The 25,543-nt window shown below is 38.2% G+C and overlaps 2 protein-coding genes across 2 annotated transcripts; both read left to right on the top strand.

The window, feature by feature from the left end:
• Positions 1 to 2,779: 2,779 nt before the first annotated feature.
• c12h9orf85 (chromosome 12 C9orf85 homolog) lies at positions 2,780 to 7,937 on the top strand. The gene is made up of 4 exons (XM_012863244.3): positions 2,780 to 2,984; positions 3,986 to 4,092; positions 6,428 to 6,541; positions 6,949 to 7,937. The coding sequence occupies exons 1-4, from the start codon at positions 2,811 to 2,813 to the stop codon at positions 7,181 to 7,183; spliced, it is 630 nt and encodes a 209-aa protein (XP_012718698.2). The 5' UTR covers positions 2,780 to 2,810; the 3' UTR covers positions 7,184 to 7,937.
• Positions 7,938 to 13,170: 5,233 nt separating this feature from the next.
• gda (guanine deaminase) lies at positions 13,171 to 25,414 on the top strand. Its single transcript, XM_012863333.3, has 14 exons — positions 13,171 to 13,329; positions 14,328 to 14,416; positions 14,608 to 14,779; positions 15,525 to 15,612; positions 18,904 to 19,009; positions 20,503 to 20,530; positions 20,618 to 20,725; positions 20,807 to 20,914; positions 21,033 to 21,130; positions 21,350 to 21,417; positions 22,122 to 22,268; positions 23,950 to 24,068; positions 24,167 to 24,194; positions 24,279 to 25,414. Exons 1-14 carry the CDS (start codon positions 13,201 to 13,203, stop codon positions 24,335 to 24,337), a joined length of 1,347 nt encoding a protein of 448 aa, XP_012718787.2. The 5' UTR covers positions 13,171 to 13,200; the 3' UTR covers positions 24,338 to 25,414.
• The last annotated feature ends 129 nt before the right edge of the window (positions 25,415 to 25,543 follow it).

Genomic DNA, 25,543 nt, shown 5'->3' on the forward strand with positions numbered 1-25,543 from the left:
GATACACCAGGCGGTCTCCGCCTTCAGAGCCGCCTGGTGTATCTAATCTTCCGTGGCATATAGATTCAATAAGGTATCAGAAATATTTGTCGGATGTTGTTGATGATGCCACTCTTCCATTACACCATTGTGGTACTCCTGGATTTAGATCTGGTGACTCTGCAGGCTGTTGGAGTACAGGTCAAGCATGTTAAGAAACCAATTTGAGATGTTTTGAGCTTTTTGACATGGCATTATTCTGGCGCAACACCACCAGCCTGAACTGTTCATGCAAGGCAGGATGGGTCCATGCTATCATGTTAAATGCCAAATTCTGACCCTGCAGTCTAAATGTTGCAGCTGAAATCAAGATTGATCAGACTAGGCAACCGTTTTCCAATCTGTTAATGTCAGTTTTGGTGAGCCTGTGCAAATTGTGTCCTCAATTTCCTGCTCTGAGTTGAGTGGCAACAGCATCTTACAAAAATAAAGCAACACAAGTAAAACCCTAATCACTGCTGCTTTTAATTCCCTTGCCCTTCTTGCTAATTTCATCCAAGATTGAGTAATCCACCCATCCAGCCATTAATAATATATTATTAAGAAGTTATAACAAGAACTAAATTAACTTAATTATTCATTTAGTGGTTTCATGTAATTTCAGCGTCAATTGCCTTTTTAAGTTTTATATTGCTTGATTTGTCTTATTTTGTTACTTTTTTCTCAATAATCAACATTATTGGTACTAAAATGAATATCGTTGTATGGAAATGAGCAGGGGAGGATTAATGCACAGGCTGGTCTAGGCTGTAGCCTAGGGGCCCCACGTGTGCAAGGGCCCCGGATTGGCCAGGATATTTTTATTAATTTACATTTGCTCAAATAAAACATTGAAAAATAAGGCCGATTGGGTAGATGTGGGCCACATCTACCCAATCGGCTGGCCCAATGAACCCTGGCCATATCACGTGGCCAGGGTTCATAAGGTCAAATTTGTCTTCAAATGATATGTCACTGGGTGCTACAGGACAGGAAAGCGGCAAGATGTCCGATACAAAATACGAAAGTGGGGCACAAAAACGGAAAGCCCAACGGCTGAAAGAACACCATGACCAAGATCTTCTAAAGAAAATCCCAAAATTGACTGGTTATTTCAAGGCTGCCGAATCTTCATCTAGTCGACCAAGTAAAGATCCACAGGCACAGGAGGACTGCCAGCTAACGGCTAGCATTGGCGCGGTTGAAACAACTGCATCCTCAGCTGTAGCTTCAGCTAGCTCTAACGTTAATTATGGCAAAGAAGACACTTCCCACCTCCAAGAAGACCACGACCATGCCTCACAAACAGGTGACCTGGACTCCGATAAGGAGTCGGAGACAGAGGGTCCGACACTTCAACCTGAAATACCGGTGTGCTGTGTTGCCACCACCAACATCCCGGGAATTAGCCGTGTCATCCCAGCCACCACAAATCCCTCCATGACGCTGTCACCTGTTGCTGCGGAAAGGGGACAAGAGTCTACAGATCCCGCTACCTATAGCTCGGATCCTGCATGCTGGGATAAAATTGATGAGCATATGAGGACATACTGGGCTAAAATAGGACCTAAAACTTGTCAGAACAAAGACGCAGATGTCTCCGCCTCAGAAAGACAAAATAAACACCAAAAGGTGTTTCCAAACGTTGATATAGCCCTCCGACTGTTTATGACTTTGCCTGTAACCAATGCCAGCGGGGAGTGCTCTTTTTCAAAACTGGGACTAGTTAAAAATAGACTGAGATCTACTATGGGCCAAAACAGACTGAATCACCTGTCTTTGATGTCAATAGAAAGTGACATTCTGCGCAAATTGGATTTTACCAGCCTCATAAAGGACTTCTCTGTTAGAAAAATAAGGAAGAAAAACTTCTAAAGGTGGGAATATAATTGTTCTGCTGCTGATTATTGCTTGCTTTTATGTGCTGCTGCTGTTTATGGTATTTGTATGGCTTTATTTTATTGGAATATTATACAGCGTTTCGATTTGTCTCTGTCAGGATGTTGTGATTTTGTCGTAGTTAAACAGGAGCTGCTGCAGGTGTTTTTGGCCTAACTGTTGGTTTAGAAAGGTAAAATATGTTACCAGCTTGCAGGTGTATTTTTCATGATTTTTTTTCTGTGGCATTGCTGTTTATAGTAGGCTAATGTCTGAATGTGTTTTGGACTGTAGACTAAGAGAGTGTTGCACTTGAGGCGTGCAATTTAGGTGTACCCTTTTACACATGGCACTAAATAATTTATTTTCTGGTAAAGCAGCTTAGGAGGGGGCCACACAAAAAGTAGCCTAGGGCCCCTGACCACCTTAATCCGCCACTGGAAATGAGTCATCATCAGAGAAATGGTAAATAAAAAATGCATTCCCAAGAACTTGTTTGCCACTCACAACATGGCGCACGCACTGACGTATTTTTTTTCTCCAGCGCTGTGTGGCTGCTGAGGGTGTCTATTCTTCTATATCTATGTGCGGCAGCAGAGCATTTTTAGTGACGTTTGGTTGAGCCAATCAGAAATTACTATTGAAGTGAAAAGCTCAATCAGCATCCACCTTTATCATGCGACTCCGTTGCGACAACCTAACAGGTGACGTCATTGAAAGCGCTTCCCCTGAAGTCCTAAATCACAAAATCAAAAATATCAAAACCACAAATAAAAGTAATATTATTTTCTGTTTCTAATGTGGTAAAAGCATAGTTATTCTATCTGGACATCTTTAATTAAAATGATTTGAGTTTTGACCTCACAATCTTTTTTGTCACGTGCTCGTTACTGCTTCCGGGTTATGGTTCTCCTATGCTGATGGTGGCATGCTTGTTGGATTTTGCGAACCCCACATATCACGTTTTAGCAAAAAGAGAAAATAAAATGAGCTCTCAGAAGGGGAACGTATCTCGATCACGACCTCAGAAGCACCAGAACGCCAGTGCCTTCAAGAACGACAAGTACGGAGCGACTGTACAAGTGAAGGTCCGTAAAGAAAATTAACAAACATTAAGTCAGGTTTTAATGGTCGGTTGTAAATGAGTGATCTTCTGTTCTATAGTTTCTATGAAGAAAACCAGGGTAAATGAAGTAGTTGTAATTTGTAAAGATTAGTTTAAATGTAAAGCAAACTTCTCTTAAAGTCATGTACATTTTCCTTTTCTATCTATCTATCTATCTATCTATCTATCTATCTATCTATCTATCTAACATCTGTCTAAAAGATCTGTTTTAGATAGATTAAGTGTTTTTTCAGTAGTTTCTATTACGGCTTCCTGTTGTTATTTTTCCATTCTTATTTTATTTGTTCACTTAACCTGTTTTATTTTTTTAACCTACAAATTTAGTTTTAAGTATATTTGTATCAAATAGAATTTTGAATGTGTTGTTTCATTGTGGTAAATTGTGTAAAGCGCCTTGATCTACATGTTTTTCCTGCTGGGATGTATAAATAAACGTTGGTTGATTGACTGGTTATATTAAAAAAAATATTCATAATAATTGTTAAATGTGTTATAATCTATATTATGTTTGTGTTCTATATTCAAATGGTTTTCCTTAAGTTACTTGAGTTATAGCCATTACTGAAAAGAATGTGGTATACATTTTGAACTTTTGAGTATTTATTTGATACAGTCTTCTTACAGGGTGACCTCATCACACAAGAAGCAACCTTAATGGTTTTTAAAACCAAAAACTTCATGCACAGTTAAGAGTTATGATCACCTTTTAATCAGAATAGCTACTGCTGATTTTTGATTGGTTGGAAACCTGCGATGGTCCTGACTTTTTGGCACAGTGGTCCTTTGGAAAGGTGGTTCCAGAGGATTCACAGTAGGGTGTTGTATCTCTTCAGAAACTGGTTGTGATATGTTTGGGACCTTGTTGATGAGCAGTTAAAGTCCATTTTTATGGACTAGAACTATGTTACTGTATCTGATTCTAACCTCCCCGCATTGTCTCTGCTTCATTGGTCTTAATTACAGAAGGCGAAGTCAAAGATCCACGATGGACTCTGTCAACACTGTAAGGGCGTCCTTGAGTGGAAAGTCAGGTACAACAAATACAAGCCGCTAACACAGCCCAAAAAGTGGTGAGTACATGTAGATGCGTTATTTTACTTTAGGCCAAATTATTGGGGTCAGATTTCTCCTATATAACACAAGAAACATGTTTAGGCTCCACATTGATTTCTCAAAATCTGTTAAAGCCAAATTCAATGAGTTAATTTGACTGGACGTTAAAATGGTAAGAAATCAATTAATACACTTATTACAAATTAGGAACACCATCTTTTTCTTGTAATATTCTATTATGTTTTAGCAGAGTCAGAATCAAGTTTGTCGTATCACTTTGTAGGAATGAATATTGACAAAAATGATAAACTATTTTATTTCCTGGTGAAACATCCTGTTTTTATGTAAACCATGCCTGAAAACAAAATTACATTGTTGTAATTATTGGAAATTCTTTTCCTCCCACATTTTCACTCTTAATAAGGAAAAAAACTTACTGAGCCCTTTCCACTTGATTTCAGGAAAGTCTAACTGAACGTGGACACCAATGAAAACAATATTACATTTTTACCTTTGAACCATTTGAATTGGATAGAGATCCAGCCTGTTTGCTGGTTAAGACGTTGAGCTGATCTGCCTTTTGTGAAGAAAATTGTTGAAGCTCTTTCCCAGCTAGCAGGATTCATCATGAACTGAAGATGCAGATTCTTCACTGGGTCTTAATTTCATCCAATCATCCAAAGACCATGACTGCTCACATACTGAAACTCGTTTGTCTTTTTAGGCGTTAATGGTCATTTACATTTTGATCTATTCATAAATCCAGTTTCCTTCATCGGCTCTCTTACACTTAAACAGATTCATTGTTTTCTGCTTCTTCCTATTGATTTTTAATTTTATTTGTTGTGCATTTTACTTTTTCAACGCATATTGCTTTGAGTTTTCTGTCCGGATAGTTCTTCTTAGTCTACGTTGTTGTCCCCTTACACTAGCTAGTCCCGGGCCTGATTACTGCTAGACCAATCTCCTGACAACATGAAGTAGGCTAAAAGATCTCAGAAGGTGACAATTAATGCTTCGATCTACAGGAGTTCAACAACAGATTAGAAACGGTCATTGCCATCTATCAGTGTGGAAAATGTTAAGGCAAGGCAAATTTATCTGTATAGCACATTTCAGTACAGAGACAATGCAAAATGCTTTACATGATTACAATATAGTAAAATAAAACAGAATAAAAGCAAGCAAGAATAAAATGCAGAAACAAAATAGAACTTGGGAAAATATAAACTAAAAGCAAACAAGTAAAAACAGTTGAACTAATGATGTTTCACCTAAAAGTTTAACTAAAACAGTCAAAGGCAGTCCTAAACAAATGTGTTTTGAATCTTGATTTAAAGGAACTCAGGCTTTCAGCACTTTTACAGTTTTCTGGATGTTTGTTCCAGATAAGTGGAGCATAGGAACTAAATGCTGCTTCTCCGTGTTTGGTTCTGGTTCTACAGAGTAGATTTGAACCAGAAGACCTGAGTGCTCTGGATGGTTGATACACTGATAACAAGTCTGTAATGTATTTAGGTGCTAAGCCATTCAGGGATTTATAGACTAACAGAAGTATTTTAAAGTCTATTCTCTGAGATACAGGGAGCCAGTGGAAGGACTTTAGAACTGGGGTGGTACAAAGACATTTTAAAGCCGTTGGGATTCCAGTAAAATCACAATGAGAAACATTATCTACAAATGAAGAAATATGAAACAGTGGTGAACCTTCATAAGAGCGCGTGGATTACTCATCCACAAGGTCTCAAAAGAACCCAGAACAACTGTGGGGTCGGTAGGAGAATTACAAGACCAAAACCACTGGTGAACAAAAACTCCCATTTTACCCCAAAAAACCTTCTTGGTGATCCCTGAAAGTTCTGGGAAAATATTCTGTGGACCGACGAGGCAAAAAGTGGAACTTTTTGGAAGATGTGTGCCTGATTGCTTGAATATTTGTGTTTTTTTTTTATTTTGATTTTATTGCATTTATTTGTAGTAATTCCACATTGTCTTAGTCTAAGGATGGCCCGTCATAAAAAACAGCAACACATGGCTTTCTACAAAGTGGCATAGTTTTCTGAGCTGATATTTTGGCCTTGTCATGTAAAATCTCAGACTAGATAGCGGGTGTAATTGCAAACAGAGCTGCGTAATGTAACTGTCTGTAGTTGTGTTTGGAAACAATGCTTGAAGTCCAGTATTCGCCCAGGTTGGTCTGCTGCCTATGGGTGAAGAGATTCAGGGACACGACAGTCAAATTTACCACAGCGTTGGCAAATGTTTCATCCTAATCTATGTGCCGTTTTTTTTTTTTTTTTTTTTTACGTCAAAAATAATTGATTACAATTTCTCTGTGTTTTTCTTCTGCAGCGTCAAGTGCTCTCAGAGGACAGTAAGAGATGCGTATCACATCGTCTGTAAGCCCTGTTCGCTTCAGCTTGAGATCTGCTGCAAGTGTGGAAAGAAAGAAGACATCGTCATCCCGTGAGTTGAACAGCCGTCTTTTGTTCTGACCCAAGTTCTCTTGCATATGACAAGGAGAACCGTTCTGCTGCTTGTGACTCTGTTAGGTCAGGAAAGTCCTTCTTGTTTCACTGTATGCTCTCACAATGGAGATGCTTGGTTAGGATATGGATCCAAGTCTGCCATCCTGTGGACAATAAGACACATTACCACTGGTTCTAAGAAAATTATCAAGTGTCTCCTGGTTTTGTATAAATCATCATTTCATAACCTACAAAAACATTATTTTATATTATAATTTGGGTTGCATTCATTCTCAGGTGTATTTCAGATAATTTAAAGAAAAATATCTCATGTTTTCTTAGACTTTGCAAAGTTTCAAGATTAACAAAACGAGAAAATGAACTTATTTCTCTACCCCGCTGTAGGGTGAACTCACACTTGGACAAGCTGGAGCAAGAGGAGGAAGAGACAAAGAAAGAACACAGGCGGGGGAAAAAAGACTTGGAGGGTTTGGACTCTGATGACGATTATTCTGATGGCGGTGATGATGATGATGAGGAGGATGAACGAGATGACTCTGACAGAGACTCAAAACCGAAAACTACACAAAACAAATCCGGCATTCTCCCCAACGTGTCTTTGCTAAATGTTAAAGATTAACAGGGTTTTTTTCCTTGCAAATGTTCTGAGTTCTGGACAGAATGAGGTTTTTGCCTGTCGCTAATAAACTGAGTGAAGTAAAGAGAGATGCTGGTTGTTGCAGGAAGACATACCCTACTATTGTGGAAAAAATGCACTATTCAGCAGTTTTAAGATAACATTAAGGTATCTTGACAAAAGATAAGTCATGTTTTGCATTTCTGGTCAGTGGACTGGTTATTGCATCCTAATGGAAGAGACAATTATGAGTTGCTGAAAGGTGTCCACTCACCTATTCAGTAATTTTATATTATGAAATTTTATGGAAGGTAACGTAAATAGTCTCACTATTTTCAGAAGAATCAGATGTTCATTGTTTTTAGCTTTTTCAGTTTGTTTAATAAGACTTGCTTTCTTTTCCCCTTAAATTTTCAAATAATAAATAAAGATTTGTGGCCTCATAAGACAATTTTCACAAACTGTTTTTACGTTTTGCGCAACTTTCTGGTCGCAGGAATTAATTTCACCAGTTTTCTCTAAAAAATCTTACTGACCAAAGTTAAAACACATTTTCAAAATTTCTTCCCCTAATTTCTCATATAGTGCCTTGCATAAGTAAACATACCAATGGATTTGTTTATCTTATAGACAAACAGGAATTGATGCGTCATTGGGAAGTTGAAAGAAAATGATACAGTTTCTAACGTGGTAAAATTAAAAAAAAGACCCGAAAAGTGTGATATGCATTGACTCCCAAAATAAAATCTAGTGCACCCATCTGCCTTCAGAAGTCCCTTTATTAATAAATAGAGTCCAAATGTGTGTAACGTACAGAGCACTGCTCGATCCATTATGTGGGAATGAAAAAAAAATTATGGCAGCTGCATGTCTAGCGAGACATGACTGTCCACCTAAACTGACAAGGCAAGGAGAATGTTAATCGGGGAAAGGTCCTTTGTTAACTGTGCTTTGTATAGAGCCCATAAATTAACATCTCCTCCCGTAAATATGCGCAGTTCAGTCATCAGTTTATGATCTGCTGTTCCTCTCATTTTGCACACGCAAATCGCTCTGCACCAGCTTTACACACGCTATTTAGTTTGCACGTGTTTCTATACCCACAAACCATTTGAAGATCAGCTGTAATTGTAGCAGAACTTATTCACCCAGGAGCCCTGATTACTAATGGGTTTTTTAAAATTGTAAAACATTTCAAAAACCATCTCCCATTTATTTTCCCCTCCCCAAAGTACAGAAGGGGAGAGTGGGGTGAGTTGTGTCAGTTTTTACTTAAAGTGACTTTAAAGCAAGACTGTTACAGTAAAACTTCCAACTAAAATATGTACATATATTTCAGGATGTGGTGCATCCCTGGGAACAATCACTCTGGATCCGAAATATAGCATTAAAAAACTTTGCTTTCTGAATAAAAGTTGTCTTCTGGCTTAACTTGCCCCCATTGTGGGTAATTTGTTTCGTTGGAGAGAATACACTGGGGTAAATTGTGCCATTGATTATTAAAGTAAAATAAGGATTTTCAATTCCAGAAACTGATATTCCATATAAAGTCTAGATAGACTCAGTCCAAAATGACTGAATGAAGGTTTATTTAAAGTTATATTACACCATCAACAGCCAATTTTTGTTGTGCCACAAGAGCTCTTCAAAGTTCAGTTTTCTTAAAGGGTTACTCATCCCCAAAGCAACTTTCTTTTGCTAATAAGCTGTTAACATTGTCGTTTTCTAGTGCTGTCTACATATCCTGGTGATTATTTTGAACAATTTACTGCATATATTTTTAAAATTCTGCTTTTGTGTCTAAAACCTTCAGTGTGGCGCCCTCCTACGGTTGTCTTGCAATAAATATTTAATCAGTGTTGCTTTTGGTTCAAAGGTTTTTGTGAAGTCGTTGAAAGAAACTGACGTGTAAAAGCAGCTCTAAGTTGTGCCTCTGTAGTCAGTTGGCGTTTGAATAGGGAGTTTTGTGGTCTTCCTCTCGATTTTTCAGGTTAGTGATTTATTAGCTTAGCATTCAGTTTATTTAGCATTTATGTAGCTTTTAATAGCAGCCCAGACCCCGCCAAGCCCATTGGCACAAACCACCCCGACCCTACTATAGTGGAAAAAATGCACTATTCAGCAGTTTTGCGATAACATTATGGTAGCTGTATAGACTGATAGTGTAGCTTAATGAAGCACTAAAAATGATGTGAAATGTTTGTAAACAAGTCTATAACCGTTTGTACACAACTATTAAAAAACTCGATCATTGAAATTTTACTTTGAAAGACCAAAAACTGTTTTTTGACCTGAAATGAACCTCTCATGTAATGCTCTCTTTTGCAGGATGAGTGAAATGGCTGACTCTTCAAAACTGTGTGGTCATATGACCAATTTCTTTTAAAGTTACCTAGAAACAGTCAGTGGCACAACTTACCCACTGGCCCAAATCACACCACTCTCCTTGCTACTTTTTGTCAGTGAGGCACATATAATCCCACTTGAATAAATTAAGACTTGTGTTTGTAATGTGACAAAACATGGAAAAAGAATTAACTGGAAGGAATACTTCCGCAGCGCTCTGAAGTTTATGTAACATCTGAAGCAATCTAACTCAAACGTCTTCTTTTCTGCATGATTCACAAACTTTTGCCTAGCTGTTGTCACGGACTTGCTCATCAACAGCACCTCCTGGTTGTTGCTGTTATCTGCGACTTATTCAAACAACGTATACGTTTGACACATTGAACACAGTTATTGGAAATCTCTGAACGACAACTTCTCCTTTTGCTTATATTTCAACACACGGTGACCCTGGGCTGAATAAAAGTAGTCTATTTCACGCATGCTGCAACAATCAAAAATAAATATGTCCTCATTGGTCATATGGCCTCGATAAAATCAAAGCAGCGATTTCCTCATCAGGGCCTGTCATTGAGACCACCACAGGTATTAGTCATGGATCTCATGGGATGCCCGTTTACTCACAGCCTGATGTCCTCATGTGGCTTTCTGACACACTCATTTCTGAAAGTTGAAAACCCGATCTTACCCTTGGAGACTTTGAAAAGGAAAGGTTTACTGGGCAGCTTTCCTCTGTAACAAACACGGTGCCAACTTTAAGCCCGAATAAAACGGATGAAACAAGATCCAGTCTTGATGAGCTTACCCTAATGCTAAAATGTCGTCTAAAAAGATATTGCTATCTAATGCAGCATGGTTGTTTTTAAAGTTACCTTTTGTGATGAAGCTCTACCAAACACGGTTGATCGACGTTGCGAGGAGAGAAACATATCGACCATCAGTGATAAATAAGATGATTAATGATATGTTATTGAGAACTACATATCTGCTTTCAGACAAAAGCATACATTATAAAGCCGAGGCGTACACACCCCGGATAAAATGAAATGCTTTTGTGATGTAAAAAAAATAAGACCACGATCATTCATTTCACAGATTTTTTTTTTACATGTAATTCTGCATTTCCATGTGCATTTAAACAAAAACAAAAAAACAAGTAGTTTCAGTTTAAATGGAAAATGAAATTCAATAACCGGGTGTCACAGGTATGCAAACTCCTAATTCAATACTTGTCAGCGTTCAGTCTTCTTGGACAAGTCTTACAGTTCTCAATCAGACGGTGAGAACATCTCTCATCCATAACCCTCTTCAGGTGACTCCACAGATCGTTGTACGTTAAAGGATTGTATGTCTGGACTATGGTCTAAACCAGGGTTTCTCCACCCTGGTCCTCATGGCAACAGTCGTTCCAAGTTGTAGACGTGTCTCTGCTTTAGCTGAGAAATGCAAATAAAACTTGCCACACCTATGAAGGTTTCTTGTTACACACCTTCGTTTATATCAGGTGTTTGGCAGCAAAGAAGTACCTTATCCGTGCAGGACGGTTGTCACATTATTACCACAACTAATACCAGACAGAAAATCCTGCAGCCACTTCAGTGTTGCTGTTATTCTCTGGGTATGCCTCATTGACTAGTTTATAATCTTGCATTTTCATTAATTTTGAAAAAAAAGTTAGTTTTAAGAACATCACCGATGTTCCACATGACCTCTCAGTGGCTTTAGTTAAAGGTTGCAAATGTGGAAAGGTCAGAAAGATTTTAGCTAAACAAAACTATTTTATTTACTTTTACTACTTTGTATTAGTTATAGTCGAATATATGATGTTTCAATTAAATTCAATTACAAGATACTTAATAATCCCAAAAGGAAATTTAAGTTGTTGTAACTCATATACTGTAATGCAAGCGTCCTCAAAGAGTTAGATGCTGATGACTGTGGACAGACAGGTTCTTCCTTCTTCTCTGTCTCTCCTGTTTTCCCGCTCTGCATTCATGGCGCCTGCTTTTCAGCTCGTCTGGCATCTGGGGCTGTAGTTGAGGTATTTTTGAGCTTTTGAGATGTCAATCAGCTCCTCTCAGTTATGGAAAACCACCTTGCTTTTACGGTTTTGCTTCATAATAAATGTCCAAAAGTAAACTGAAAAACAAAAGATCACCAAAAAATCCTTCCTGTTGCACAGCATCCGGAACCGAGCCGAAGAATTATGCAAAAAAAAGCAATGTAGCCAATTAGCCAGAAAAGCAGGAATAAACGTTTTTAAAAAGAACAAATCAGAATGAAAGCAACAGAGTTGATTGTTTATTGTGACATGTTGGTATATTGATAAGTTACGACAATGTATTATAAATTATATGCACTTAATACTTGGCTTGGCCTTTTTTTTTTTAGATTACTGCAATAGCATCAAGGCTGAGGTGTTAACAAAGGTGTCATGTGTACCTCTGTAAACGTTCTTGGCAAGTGTTGCTAACTATTGCCGCTGTTGGTAGGTAAATGAAATGAACATCTCCATAAAGCCGGTCAGCTGAGGGAAGCATTAAGAGCTCTACAATGTCCTGTTTTTGTCTTGTCAAACTTGACATTGCACAGTGGACCAACACCGGTCCATGGCACGAATCACTGACTGGAAACTTCAATCTGCACTTTGAACAGCTTGGATGCTGTGCCTTTCCACTCTTCCTCTGGACTCTGGAACTTAGATTTCCAAATAAAATGCATAATGTGCTTTCATCTGCAAAGAGGACTTCTAGGTCAGGCAAGATGCTTCTGACAACGTCTCTAGTTCAAGAGTGACTTAACACAAGGAACACGACAGCCGGACCTGGTGGATGTTATTGTTGAATCTGTGCGCAGTCACTGGAATAGCTCACACTTTTTGAAACTTTCGCCAAAGCCCAGAAGGAGCTTTGCTTCCCAATCACATCCGTGTTATCCCCGTTGGTTGTTTCTCACCACACTTTTTTCTCCCACCAAACTTTCCATTAATATGTGCTCAAAATACTCACACACATGGTACATTCAAACCAAGAGATAAAAAGGATAAAAATGTAATTAAATGTAATTACATGTAATTAAAAATTACATTTGGGAAGTGATTATTTAGAAGAATCTTAATCAGTGGAAAACCTTTCATGACATTACAGCAATTAAACAATTTTAGATATTTTCTGACCAGCTTTTTGCATGTTTCCACTGGTGTTTGCGTTGCTTATGTTTGGTGATGAGCTCCAAGTCTCCCAGGTTGGAAGATCTACCTGCCATCACCCTAATCTTTAGCTCTTTCCACAGTCTCTCCAAAATGTCAGTGTTGCTTCCAATCTGAATTAAACGTGTTGGTGAAATTAAAAGATGCCCTAAAACCTAAATCCGGCAGGGGGTATGAATAATTTCGTACACTTGTGACTTTTACACATCTTGGAAAAAGCATAAAAGGGAAATATTTCACTTTATTCGAGCACTCATATGATGCCCGTTCACCGCTGTATCCTATGATCAGCAACAAAAAGTAGCACAGGCGAGGATCTCCATTCCGTCTTTTGATTGGCTGCAGGTGATCTCTGATGTCGGGTGAATAATTATCGCGTGCGTGGGGTAGACTATAAAACTCGCTGTCCCGCGGTGGATCGACCTCGTTGCTCCATTTGCACATTTGACGCTGATCGGGCGGAAACATGGAGACTCCTGACAACTCTACCGCCGCTGTCAAGTTCGTCTTCAGGGGGACTTTAGTCCACTCGACCCCCGAGGAGGCGCTGCAGATCCGGGAAGATGCGCTGCTGGGAGTGGACGCCGACGGAAAGGTTTTCCGCCTTTTATTATTATGTCTTAAAATCCTATTTATTCTATTTGTTGCTGAAGTTTTATTTGATTTAGAACACTCTTTGTGCAGAAGACACCGATTGTTAAAAAAAAAAAACTGATTTTCTGAGCTGGAGTGAAACCTAATCAATCTTGTTTGCATAATTTGCACAAATAATAAAATAAGCAGGCTATATAACAAGAAAATACCTTCCTTCCGATTGTAAAGATCATTTTCCTGTCAATATGTCATGCTGAGGAGAACAGAGCTGTGCCACAGTGAAGACAAATATATGTTAAATAACTGGTTAACTGCTTTTATGGTGTATTTATTGATTAGATGTGGCAAAATCTGTCCAAAAACGACTGAATTAATGATCGATGGAAAATTGTAAAGAAATCGACTGAAAATTTTCCATGGATTTTAACAATTAATTAAAAATTAAAAGCTAATTATCAGTCTAGAGTGTTCTTTCTCCCTATTGTTTCTCTACTTTGCATCCACACCGGACTACAGGTAGAACAAGTAGGCTAACCATGGTTTTATGGGTAAAAGGATGAAAATTATTCTGTCTAAAACTTACAAATATCTTCATCGACCCACTCAAAGTACATAAAACTTGAATATTTATAGGACAGAATTGCCCATTTTCAAGTGATCTGTATCGATACATTTCATTAATAATAAAGGCTTTATTAAAGCTGAAGTAGATTTTTTAGATTTCTGTATTCGCTGCTTGGAATTTATTTTGTAATTTCATGGCATAAAACTCCCCTTGATTTTGTTTTATATTGATAATTTTAACCTGTAAAATAACACTGAATGCTTTAAACTACAGTTCATACAGACTTCCCTGCTTCATATGAATAATAGAGCAACTGTTTTTCTCTGTTATTCAGCCAATAACATTTGCTATCTGAGTTTATAGACTAGGCAAACTCTTTCCTGCTAGGACATGTATTTCCCTTAAATCTCACCCGATTCATATTATGCCATCAGATTGCGTTCATTGAGGATGGTAAGAAGTTACAGGACATTTCCAAGAGTTCTGGATTTAACCCCTCTGCAATCACTCAACTGGGACAACAGTGAGTAAAAGTCTGAATCCCTCATGAGTCAAAATTCCTCGAAAGTGTTACAGTTTAGAAAGTTTGCTCCACAGATGCCAATTTAAATACATGTAGCGAGAACAGGAACGTTTCCTTTTGCACAGTAACAGAATGCGTTTTAGCACCAAGAGAAGATTTTAACAGCTTGTTGATGTTTTGCTGTCCTGCAGGGAGTTCCTCATGCCTGGATTGATAGACACCCACATCCATGCATCCCAGTACAGCTATGCAGGCACAGCCCTGGACATGCCTCTGCTGCAGTGGCTCAACACCTACACCTTTCCTGTGGAGTCGCGCTTTAAGGACTTAGAGTTTGCGAAACAGGTCTACACTCAAGTAGTGGTGAGTTTGCATTCATATTTAAACCGAAATTTTGGTTAGGAACGTTCAAAAGGGAAAGCAATAAGGAAACAATGAGCTTCGTGGGATTTAGACATGTTTTACATCTCCTGAATCCAGTGGCGGTTTTTGATATGGGCGACCTGGCTCACCTCCCAGGGTATCCTCCCACTAGATGGTGGCATGAGATTTAAAAAACCAAACTTATGTCTGTCATTTGTGCTCTGAATGTACACCAGACCTTGAAGATGAGATTTGGATGTGAATTGGTGATTCCTGAACAATAGCTTCTTTAAAGACTGTTTTAGGAATCTGGAATGGAAATCTGAAATGTTTAGACTGGACCTCAACTGGATTATACTGCACTGAACGGAGATCAAACACAGTTTAGCATTCAACCATCATTTGTTTTTAGGTGTCAACAGAAACAAAGACTCTTTCCTTTATGGCAATTGAACCCCCTTAGATCAAACCAAATTGATACAAACACACACACACACACACACACAGACACACACACACACATATTCATGTTCAATGCTAACAGATTGGGAAACCATTTATTGTATTCAAGGAAACAAAAGAAGGAGCTCGCCCATGTCATCAATCATGCAAGAACCGCCACTGAGGCATTCTCATAGGCTGTAAATAGATTTACTTTTGTTTGTGAGGACAGCTAATTGGTTTCACAATGAAGATTGTTAAAAGTGATGCTGTAATAAAATAAGACTTGGGTTTTCTCCTTCAGAAAAGGACCTTAAGGAACGGGACAACCACTGCGTGTTACTTTGCCACTATACACACTGATGCATCTCTCCAGCTTGGTCGGATCGCAGGTAAGGTGTCAAACACAAACACGCACACGCGCACCTAAATGTAAACGTGTTTTAAAAAGAACTAGCTTTATTCAGTGTTTTCTGCCTCTAACTAACCCGTGGTGTTTCGTCCTCGTGAATCAATAGCTGCAGTGAGTATAAAAACAAGAATAAAAGATGTATGTTAAACCGGACGCACACGGATTAATTTTAACAGTGGACTCAAAGCTTGGTAACTCTGACAGAAAAATGATGAGGAAAGGGGAAGCCCTAAACACATAAAGCGTCCTCTAAAGGGTGGTATTAGAGATCAGCAAACATGTGTCTCATAAATCAGTCTGTAATCCGTCTCAGCTAACATTATTAAGCTCTGCTGTCATTGACTTAAGCAGAGCAACTTAAAAAAAAATGTGACCGTGATCATCACATGCTTCTCTAGTTGTAAAGAACCCATCAGATTATTACTTTCGTTTGGCTTATTTACTCTCCACTCAGCTGAAGTGTCTTTAAAAGCAGAGAGTGGTCCTTCACCTTTATGCCTTGTTCTTATCATCTCACTCTCGTTGCATTGCATAACTCTTGGCATACGCTGGAATAAATGTTGAACGATCTGGTTTGTCAGCTTTAAACTGTCATTTCGTGTAGGCAGGGTCATTAAACCTTCAACTTTGGACTGTTCTGACCAGCCTTTATGTGGAGAACTGTCAGATGTAGGCACATGTCTGAGCACACATACACGTTTCAGGATTTTACAGCAAGACTTCGTCATTATTGTCATTACTGTCGTTTCAATAGATTGGTGTTGCATAAAGGAGACAAAAAGAAGGACTACCGATACTGTAAAGCTTGGCAGAACGACTCAGTACAGAAACTAGACCAACCTGCTGGTCAGGCACATCAGTCTCTGATATCTATATCTTCTTCTTTTTCTAAGAAATGATGTTACTATTGATGTTCAAACATTAACTGTGCAAGTGAATGACCTAAATGGCACTGAACATGTCCATGCCCAATCAAAATATAGTCTATTTGTCCCACCATCTTACAACAAGAATATTTAACTATATTCATATTTAACTATTTGCATTGGTTCAGCTTCACTTTGCTGTGCCAGTACCGGCCTTTTGTTTTTACCCTCTATGCAAGTTTCTTTTTTTCTCAATGAAACAGATCAATAATTATTGCTCCCCCCTCTCTGTTTAGATTTTGCTCTGCTTTATAGAACGTAGTGACTTCTAACCAAATGTTTGGATATTATTGTTTTTACCAGTTGTGTAGTTGAGATAACAAGAGGGTTAAATTTTGAGAGGTGTGGTTTGTCTTAGAAGTTATTATCCGTGATGAGGTTTCGATGATAGTTCCTGGTAAAGTAAGGTTGATCTGCCGTTCTCACGTTTTTCACTGTGATTTTGTAGTCCAAGCTGAAAGATGGCAAAACTACAAGTAGATAGGTCAAAATGTATTCAGTTGTTGGGTTATTTAACTCCTGCAATTCATTACGCCGTCCCCCAGCATACAACAAAAATGGGTGAACGGGGTGGAGTGGAACGCCCTGCAACCTGGAGGGGGACGGGGTATGAAGTGCCTCATTCACATTTAAAGAGACGGCACCAAAACGAGTTGATCTCAGACAAACCTCAGCACAGGGGCAAAAAAAGGAGCTGTGGGGTAATAAGAAGAAGGAATTCAGACCAAAGCATTGCGGTTCCACTTTATATAAACCATGACTGAATGATTTCAGTGTGAAAAGGAAGTATTTAAAAAGCATGCTCTGTCCCCTTTACAGAACAGAGAAAATAATATGAATTACATGTCTCCTTTCCCTCAGCCTAGATTTTTTTAGGTTAACAAAGAGTGGTACCAAAGGGCTTAAAATGCATCTTTCATGGTCCAACCTTCTCTGCCGTTACTTATCTACATCAGTGTCAAAAATTAAATGACTAGCAGGGCTATTTATCTTATTGATAAAGAGGTAGAAATTCAAAATGTCCATCTTAAACCCAGTATGACAGGATATCTTGCAGCATTATAATAATGTCTCTTTGAACACTATAATATTAAAAATAAATCATATCAAGTTATTGCCTTTCTACTAATAATAGGTGATACTAATTAAGAAAAAGTATGACATTTAGCAAATGTATTCAGGTCAAAATCAATACAACATAGGTCGATTAATGTGGAATAGTTAAACCCAAAAGTACTCATTACTTTGGCCGATTTAGCTTTAGAGCAAAGATGGCATTTTACCAACATGTTTCATCTGACTGAAAGGGATATGATAATATTAACAGGAGTGGACCAGCCAGAGTCCCAACTTGAGTTTGACTTGAAACTTGTGGATAGAGCTGAAGATTAGAGTGATGGCAAGGAGGCCGATTAACCTCAAAGGCTTGGAGCTCATTACAGCAAATATGACAAGGGTTTGATTGCTGCAATTTTTTTCCATTTATTATTGAGGATATACTTTCACATACCATATTTGATGAAAAGGAATATATAAACAAATATATTTGATTGAAAGTAAAATATAAAGAAATGTATACTTGATTAATACTACTGTCGTGCTTCGGGTTAGGAGTTGTGGTAGGACCCAAAAGCAGAGAGACCAAGGCAGGGAGTGGTTATGGGTGAGTTTAATGAAAAAAAAAAAAATAAAAAAATAAAACAAATTACAAATCACCGGAGAACTCATGAGCAAAAACAAAATATAAACCTGGGTTGTGACACGAGGAAGCAATGAGACAAGGTGACATGCAGCAGCAGTGGGAAGCGGTAGTTTACACGGTAGGAAGCAGTCGAGATGACACAGTTGAAAGCAGTGATAACCAGCAGGGAGTGGAGAAATGAGAGGAGCTTAAATACTATGAGGAGAGGAGCCGCAACAAAGGCAGGTGTAGATTGGTTGATTAAGCACAGCTGGGAGAGAAACTAAGGAGAGAGCTAGTGGCAACAGGGGGAGAGAGAGAGCAACAAGAAAAGCAGACAGAGTGTAACAAAACAAAAATACGTACAAAAACCCGTGACTGAGTAACCCATGACAATTACTTTGACATGATTTTATAATCTTTTAAGAGACGTCCAGAGTCTCATTTTCAATCCAAAAACAAGCTTGTTGATTAAATGAAAGTAATTTACCATCGAAAAATGCTAGGGGTGTAATTCATTTGGGGTTTAGCATCAGCTGCAAGCATCACAGAGAAATACAAGCTCTGTTTTTTTTATTGTGTAGAATGTTACAAATATTACTCATGGCAGTTCATATTTGGCTGTATTTGTCTGATTGTATTTTTTTTTCTAATTCATTTGCAGATGACTTTGGGCAACGTGCCTTAGTAGGGAAGGTGTGTATGGACAGAGATAATGGCGTGAAAGATTACACAGAAACCTCTCAAGAGTCTCAAGATGAGACCAATCGGTGGGTACTGATCAGTTCATTTAGTAGACTTATGAAACAGCCTGTTCAATTTTTTTATTGTTTATTTGTAACATATTTGGACCTGCGATAGTTTAAAAACGGTTCAAGTAAATGTGTGCAGTATTTATCAGATTAAGTCCTAATGCTAAAATTTGTAATACAGTATATTACAATGGAAAAAGTGGTTGTAGACATCATCTAGAATTTTTTCTTTTTTCTTTTTTTTTTTTTTGCAATATTTGTTTTCCAAATAATTTTACCTACTTTTATTTCATTTTCAAATAGATTTTGTTGTATTTTATTTTGTGAAGGCAAACAGTTTCAAACACTCCAGTTATGATTCAGTGAGAATTACTTACATATGACTTTATGTTTAGGCTCAGCTTCCCATAATATTTTTATTTTATTTTATATGTATTTATGTATGTATTTGTTGCTTTTGAGCCTAATCTCAATGAGTCTTTTAAAGTGCTAAAAAAAACTGTAATGTTTAAAGGTTTACCTTAATTCCATTGAAGAACATTTCGTCCAAAGGCCATGCTATTACAGTATTGCCACTCCCAGTAGGGGAGTGGTGGCCTAGTGGTTAGAGCACAGAGCTTCGGTCCCAGAGGTTCTGAGTTCAACTCCCACAAGCTGCCATTCTGGGTCCCTCAGCAAGACCCTTAACCCCCAATTGCTCCCCAGGCGCCGCACAGTGGCAGCTCACTGCTCCCCAAGGGGATGGGTTAAGATGCAGAAGTGAATTTCTCCATTGTGAGAACAATAAAGTTCAAATTTTGGCAACCACTTGTTGGTATGGTTATGCTTTCTGTTTTGGCCTGCAACCTTAAGTCACTGGGTTTTCCGTTGGTATTAAAATGGGTGTGTTTGCTTTGTGGTTAGTGTCATTGTTCTGTCTTGCCCTTTCGTGCAATAACAACACAACCAAGGTGTATGATTCCTGTTGCAATATGACAGTAGGAAACTGCTGCAGACTTAGTACCCCAAACACCCGCTGCCTAGCATAACGATATTATTCCAGTGAAGCAGACAGAATTCAATGCTTTTTAAAGAGGATAAATTCCCTGAGAGGGTATCTTTAGTTGTAGCAGATTAATTCAACAAGTCAGTTTGCAATCTCTAATGAGTTGTTTCTCTCCAAATGTGGAACATTTAAATCTTGATGCTCTATAGTGTCTTGGTAGTCATGAGGCAAATCTTATAGTAGTGAGCATTGACTTCTAAATATCTGTTTTCTGTTTTGAAATCAACCACATTCAACGATATGTTTTACAAAGGAAGTCCATCTTATTCTGATATATTTTTCCAATGCACCTATTTTGGGGCACATTATACATTCAATCGTAATTATATTAATAGAATGGTGTTTGTCTCACACTTTTCTCAGCATAGTTACAGAGTGAATTATGGAACAGGATTTGCTGAACTTATTTATTCGTCATTAATTATGTATATTTGTTTGTTTGTTTGTCCCCCCCCCAAAAAAAAAGGTTCATCAAAGAACTACTAAACCAAAAGGTAGGATTCTATAAAAGATTTGTAAAGAAGTTGGTCAGGGCTGTTGTCTGATTCTGCTGTTTTGGGGGGATTTGGTGGTCCTAACAGTACCCTCTGGTGAAGCCGGTGGTCACTCCACGTTTCGCACCTTCATGCACAGAACCCTTGCTTGCTCAGCTCGGAGAAATTGCCAAGAATAACAACCTGCATATTCAGGTGAGGTCACAGTGACAACTTGACCACAGAGAACTTTAATTGTTGAAGCTAATGAGATTTTTTTTATTATTCTTATTTCAGAGTCACATCAGTGAAAACCTTGAGGAGATAACTCTCGTAAAGGGGCTGTTTCCCCAATCAGAGTCTTACACAGACGTCTATCACAGGTTCAACCTTCTCACTAACAAGGTAAGAGCACAGTCCCATCAAAGGCTGGACCCACTCAACCATTTGGTACAACCATATGAAAGTTTGCTTGAAATCGGAGAACCTGTCTATAATTACACTCAATGTGAATGTCTTGCAGACGGTTATGGCCCATGGCTGCCATCTCAGTGATGAAGAATTGGTTCTGTTCAGGGAAACAGGAGCTGCTTTGTCCCACTGTCCCAATTCAAACTTCTCGTAAGTCTTACTCAGAACTAAGAAAATATCAAAGGTTTGCAGAACACAGATTTTTTTTTCTTGAAAAACAGGACAGTAAGAGATGCAAAATTAATGTTTAATCATTGAAACTGACAAAAAAAAATATTGCTATGGATTCTAGAAACTACTGTACACAGTCGAGATTGTAAACTAAATATGAAGTCATTTTTACAGTTTGTGGTTTCTCTGCTTAACCAGGTTATGCAGCGGAGTGTTAAATGTACGCAACGTCCTGAATCACAATGTGAAGCTGGGGTTGGGTACAGGTGGGTAACATTTTTTGACTCCACCAATAAAGTCTGAAAGAGTATCTGATTTGGAAGTTTTTAGTGACTTTAAAGGAGCTATAAGTAACCGATTGGTACCGATTTAACCCTCAAATCAGTACAACAGCTTGCCAATCACAACAACCTAAAATGCCGTTTTTAAACGGTGTGTTGCTGTTGTGAATTTTTACTTACACGGGATAGATAAATTATGTCGTAATCTGTTCTAGTTCTGGTTTGCTTCTCTTACTGGCTTCCATGTTTGGAGGCTGCAGCTCTTTTGATGAGATAAAATACCAAATGCTCTGCTCTGTTTTGTGAACCCTGGGAAATCTCATAGGATTGGCTAAGGAACCAGGAAGTAAACACGGGCTACACTCTACACTGAACAGATCCATATCGTATCTCTAGGTCTGAAAGGAGAAAAACGTGACTGAGACATTGCTGATGGAGAGGACCTGATTGTTTATAGGGAATGTTACTTCCATCCTGGGTGACAAATGAGAATGACTTAGTTTGATTTTACAGTAAATGTCTTACTTATTGCTCCTTTAACAAAGTCAGCTCTTCAGCAGGCATGCAAATCAACTTATTATAGAATATAAGAGGAGAGAACATTTTGTTTTGATTTCCAACAAAAAGGAAATGAAGTAATCTTGTCCAAGATACATGTCAGTGAACCTTATCTGCTTGTGCTGCATCAGATGTAGCAGGAGGCTACTCGTCTTCTATGCTTGACGCCGTAAGAAGAACTCTGGATGCATCCAAAGTCCTGAAAATCCAGAACCCAGAACATGAAACACTCTCCTTTGAGGAGGTCTTCAGACTGGCTACACTGGGAGGCAGCCAAGGTGAGAACCGTACATTCAGCATAAGTATTATCCAGGTATTGACAATTTAGCTCTGAGGGATTGCTGCAAAGCCATGGACAATGCAGACGACCGTCCACTGTGGCTCTACGCTGTTTCATGAGGAGTGAATGCTGCTTCTCAAGACTTGCTGCTATTTGCTGGGTTTCTTCAGATAGGAAACTTTTTGACTAATATGAATGATTTGATTGAATTTGACTTTGTAAAGGGCCTTGAGATGACATGTGATGTGCATTGGCGCTATATCAATAAAATTGAATTGAAGGAACAGATATAACAGGACCACAGAAATAAAGGACCATAAGCTAATTAAATCTAACAGTACACCAACTCAACTAAAGAAAGGCAAGGATAAATAAGGATCTAACAGAATACTAAAATAATAAGATCTAATAGATATCAGAAAATCTAATTAACATAAATGCTGAACTGAAAACTAAACAGATGATAACATGACGATCTTGGAATGAACAGAATCGAGGTGTGACAAACAGACTGCAGGATCTCCAGGGATAGGCAGATATCTGGGTGTTCACTTACATAACAGGTTCAAGTGGGAAATTCATCAGTATGTTATGTTCCCGTCTACAACAGAGACTGTATTTCTTATGTAGACTCAGAGTCTTCGGGGTTAAACAGAAGCTCACATTTATATTCTATCAGGCCGTGTTAGATCTTATCTGCTGGTCTGATTTGCTGGATTGTATGTGTGAATGTGTCAATATTCTTGTATGGATCAGCTTTTATCGAGCAATATTTGTTTATTTGTTTATTCTGTTCAGATGATTTTTGTTTGTAGTATATCTAATTGTTGAAGCAGCTTTTGTTTAGCGTACAATGTCCAAGACAAATTTCCCCTAGGGACAGTAAAGTATACATCTATCTATCGATCTACTCAAAAAATCTGTCCTTTATGAAGGTTTAACAAAACAGTAATGCGAAAAGAAAGAAGGTTTATTTGTAGTGTGTTAAAAGCCATGTAGGGTTCTCAGCAATTATGTGGATGAAGAGGCTCTCTTGAGACCAAAATGTAATATTTTGGCCTACATACAAAAATGCTGTGTGTAATGTAAAACTAACACAATATGTAACCCTGAACACACCATCCTCATGATCAAACGCGGTGGTGGCAGCATCATGCTGTGGGGACGGTCTTCTTCTGCAGTGGCAGGGAAGGTTTTTTCAACAAAATGTAGAAAGAAAAACAATGAATACTTCTGTAAGGTTATGGGTGCATTCAACATGTCCTCTGTTAATGTTTTATTTTTGCTTCCACGCGATTTTGAGAATGTTCTTCATGTGTGGCAGGAACTTTAAGTTATAGTCTGTGTAGACATGTCACATGTGAATATGTTTTGAAAACTGAAAACATACATTAAAAACTGAATATTAAAGCCATGTAATTTTACATTGTCCCACTTTAAAAGGCAGCCAAAACGCAAGGCAGGTGGATGCTTTTATGCATGTGCTTGCACTCGGTCTTTTCTCTCAGCAGACTGGGAGATGCTTATCTTAGACTTTTACCTCTAAAATGCTATTGCTTCAACTCTTATATGGGGATGCAGTCCTGTCTGATCACACTTGTGAATGGTCACAGATCTGATCTCAGTATGGAATGTTATTTCGTAGGAGACATTCAAACAGCTGATATTTCTTTTTGTAGCCCTGTCCCTGGATGATCGAACAGGAAACTTTGAAGTGGGAAAAGACTTTGATGCCCTCAGAGTTAATGTGGCTGCTCCGGGTGGACCCATCGACCTGATCCAAAAAGAGAAACCACAGGTAACAGAGGGATGCTCAAATATGTTTAGACACAAAGTGACAGAAAGCAAACACCCCAGCTTAAGTAGAACAATAACCTGTAATCATTTGGCTTTCAGATTCTTCTGGAGAAGTTCTTGAATTTGGGTGAGTTTCTGTTTTTATTTACTCACACCTTTTGATTTTATTCTCCCAGATCTTATAACTCTTCCCTATCTTTCCCTTTGACAGGTGATGATCGAAACATTGTGGAGGTGTTTGTAGCCGGCAGGAAGGTGGTTCCTTTCTGAGTCCTATGAGCAGACAGAACGTCAACCTTCCTCACGGGTCCAGATCAATCTGACTCAAAGAATCAAACACACACTGTGGCTGCCTCAAGTTTGTTTTTGCACAACATTAGATAAATGAGAGTGAAATTTTGTATACCCAGGGATATTTTTTGTGTTTTAGGACAGAATGTGTAACACAGTTAAGGTCAAGCAAACCTACTGATCCTGTTCAGTCCTCAGAGTCTCTCTGAGGAGTCTGGTTCGGCAACTTTTAATCAGGAAACAAGGGACTTTTTAAATATGTGGAAGTTTGTACTTTTTAAGATAACTGGCTAATAATTAGCCTGGGGATTTTCATTATTGTCTGCTACTTATAAATCTTCTTAATTTAGTAAATAACCCACACTGAAAAAAAGCCATCTTTGTTCTTGTATGCATTAGTTTGTTTTAACCAAACTTCTTTGAATAACTAATAAGGGGACTTGTTGTTTTTCAGTGTGCTCAGGGTGCAGATACTGCAGTAGCTTTATGTTCTCATTTCTATGCTCTCGGTGTTGAAAATTTCTTTGCAAAGGTTGAAATTGTGCTCTAATAACTGGACACTCCAACTAAATGCAGCAATTCAAGAGTTTAAGCAGTAGAGGTGTGTAAGGCTTTTATTTTAAAGTATCCTCTTTTTTTCTCTGTAGTATATTGTAGTGTTGAAGTGGAAAAATTATGGTGTTAAGGTCTCTATTTACACTTCCCGAGCACATCTAAGGATTCAGGGCCTTATTACAGAAAAATATTTGTGATTTTGAAATGGTTTGGTATTAAGATATTTCATTCAATATACTAATAATCAATACATATTTTTGGAATTTTGTAATACTTTTATAAGCACTTTTTAATTATTGGGGAATTATGAAGAATGTGGACTTACAGTTAAATAGGCACTTTTGTTGTTGACAGTATTTAAGTCAAGTTTGCTTTTACTGAAGAAGATGTTAATTTAATCTCGACAAATGACTGTGTCTGAGTCACTTTTCATATGAAGGTCATCCTCTGTGTTGTTTTTGAAATATAAAATTATATATAAATAAAGAAATATACACAGGTTGTTTTGACTTAAGTTTTTTTTTTATGTTGACCAGCCGTCATTCGAGATTGTGGATAAGATTTGCATAAATACTTAAACCATTGATTCGTTCAGTCCATCGCATTGTTTATAACACAGCCCTCTCCATG

Source organism: Fundulus heteroclitus, chromosome 12, assembly GCF_011125445.2.
Source record: "Fundulus heteroclitus isolate FHET01 chromosome 12, MU-UCD_Fhet_4.1, whole genome shotgun sequence".
NCBI classification, from domain to species: Eukaryota; Metazoa; Chordata; class Actinopteri; order Cyprinodontiformes; family Fundulidae; genus Fundulus; species Fundulus heteroclitus.

Coding starts and splice junctions, on each gene's coding strand:
- c12h9orf85 (XM_012863244.3), top strand. CDS start 2,811: ATGCTGATGGTGGCATGCTTGTTGGATTTTGCGAACCCCACATATCAC. Junction 2,985..3,985: donor GAGCGACTGTACAAGTGAAG/GTCCGTAAAGAA, acceptor TCTTAATTACAG/AAGGCGAAGTCAAAGATCCA. Junction 6,542..6,948: donor AAAGAAGACATCGTCATCCC/GTGAGTTGAACA, acceptor ACCCCGCTGTAG/GGTGAACTCACACTTGGACA.
- gda (XM_012863333.3), top strand. CDS start 13,201: ATGGAGACTCCTGACAACTCTACCGCCGCTGTCAAGTTCGTCTTCAGG. Junction 14,417..14,607: donor ATCACTCAACTGGGACAACA/GTGAGTAAAAGT, acceptor GCTGTCCTGCAG/GGAGTTCCTCATGCCTGGAT. Junction 24,195..24,278: donor GGAGAAGTTCTTGAATTTGG/GTGAGTTTCTGT, acceptor TCCCTTTGACAG/GTGATGATCGAAACATTGTG.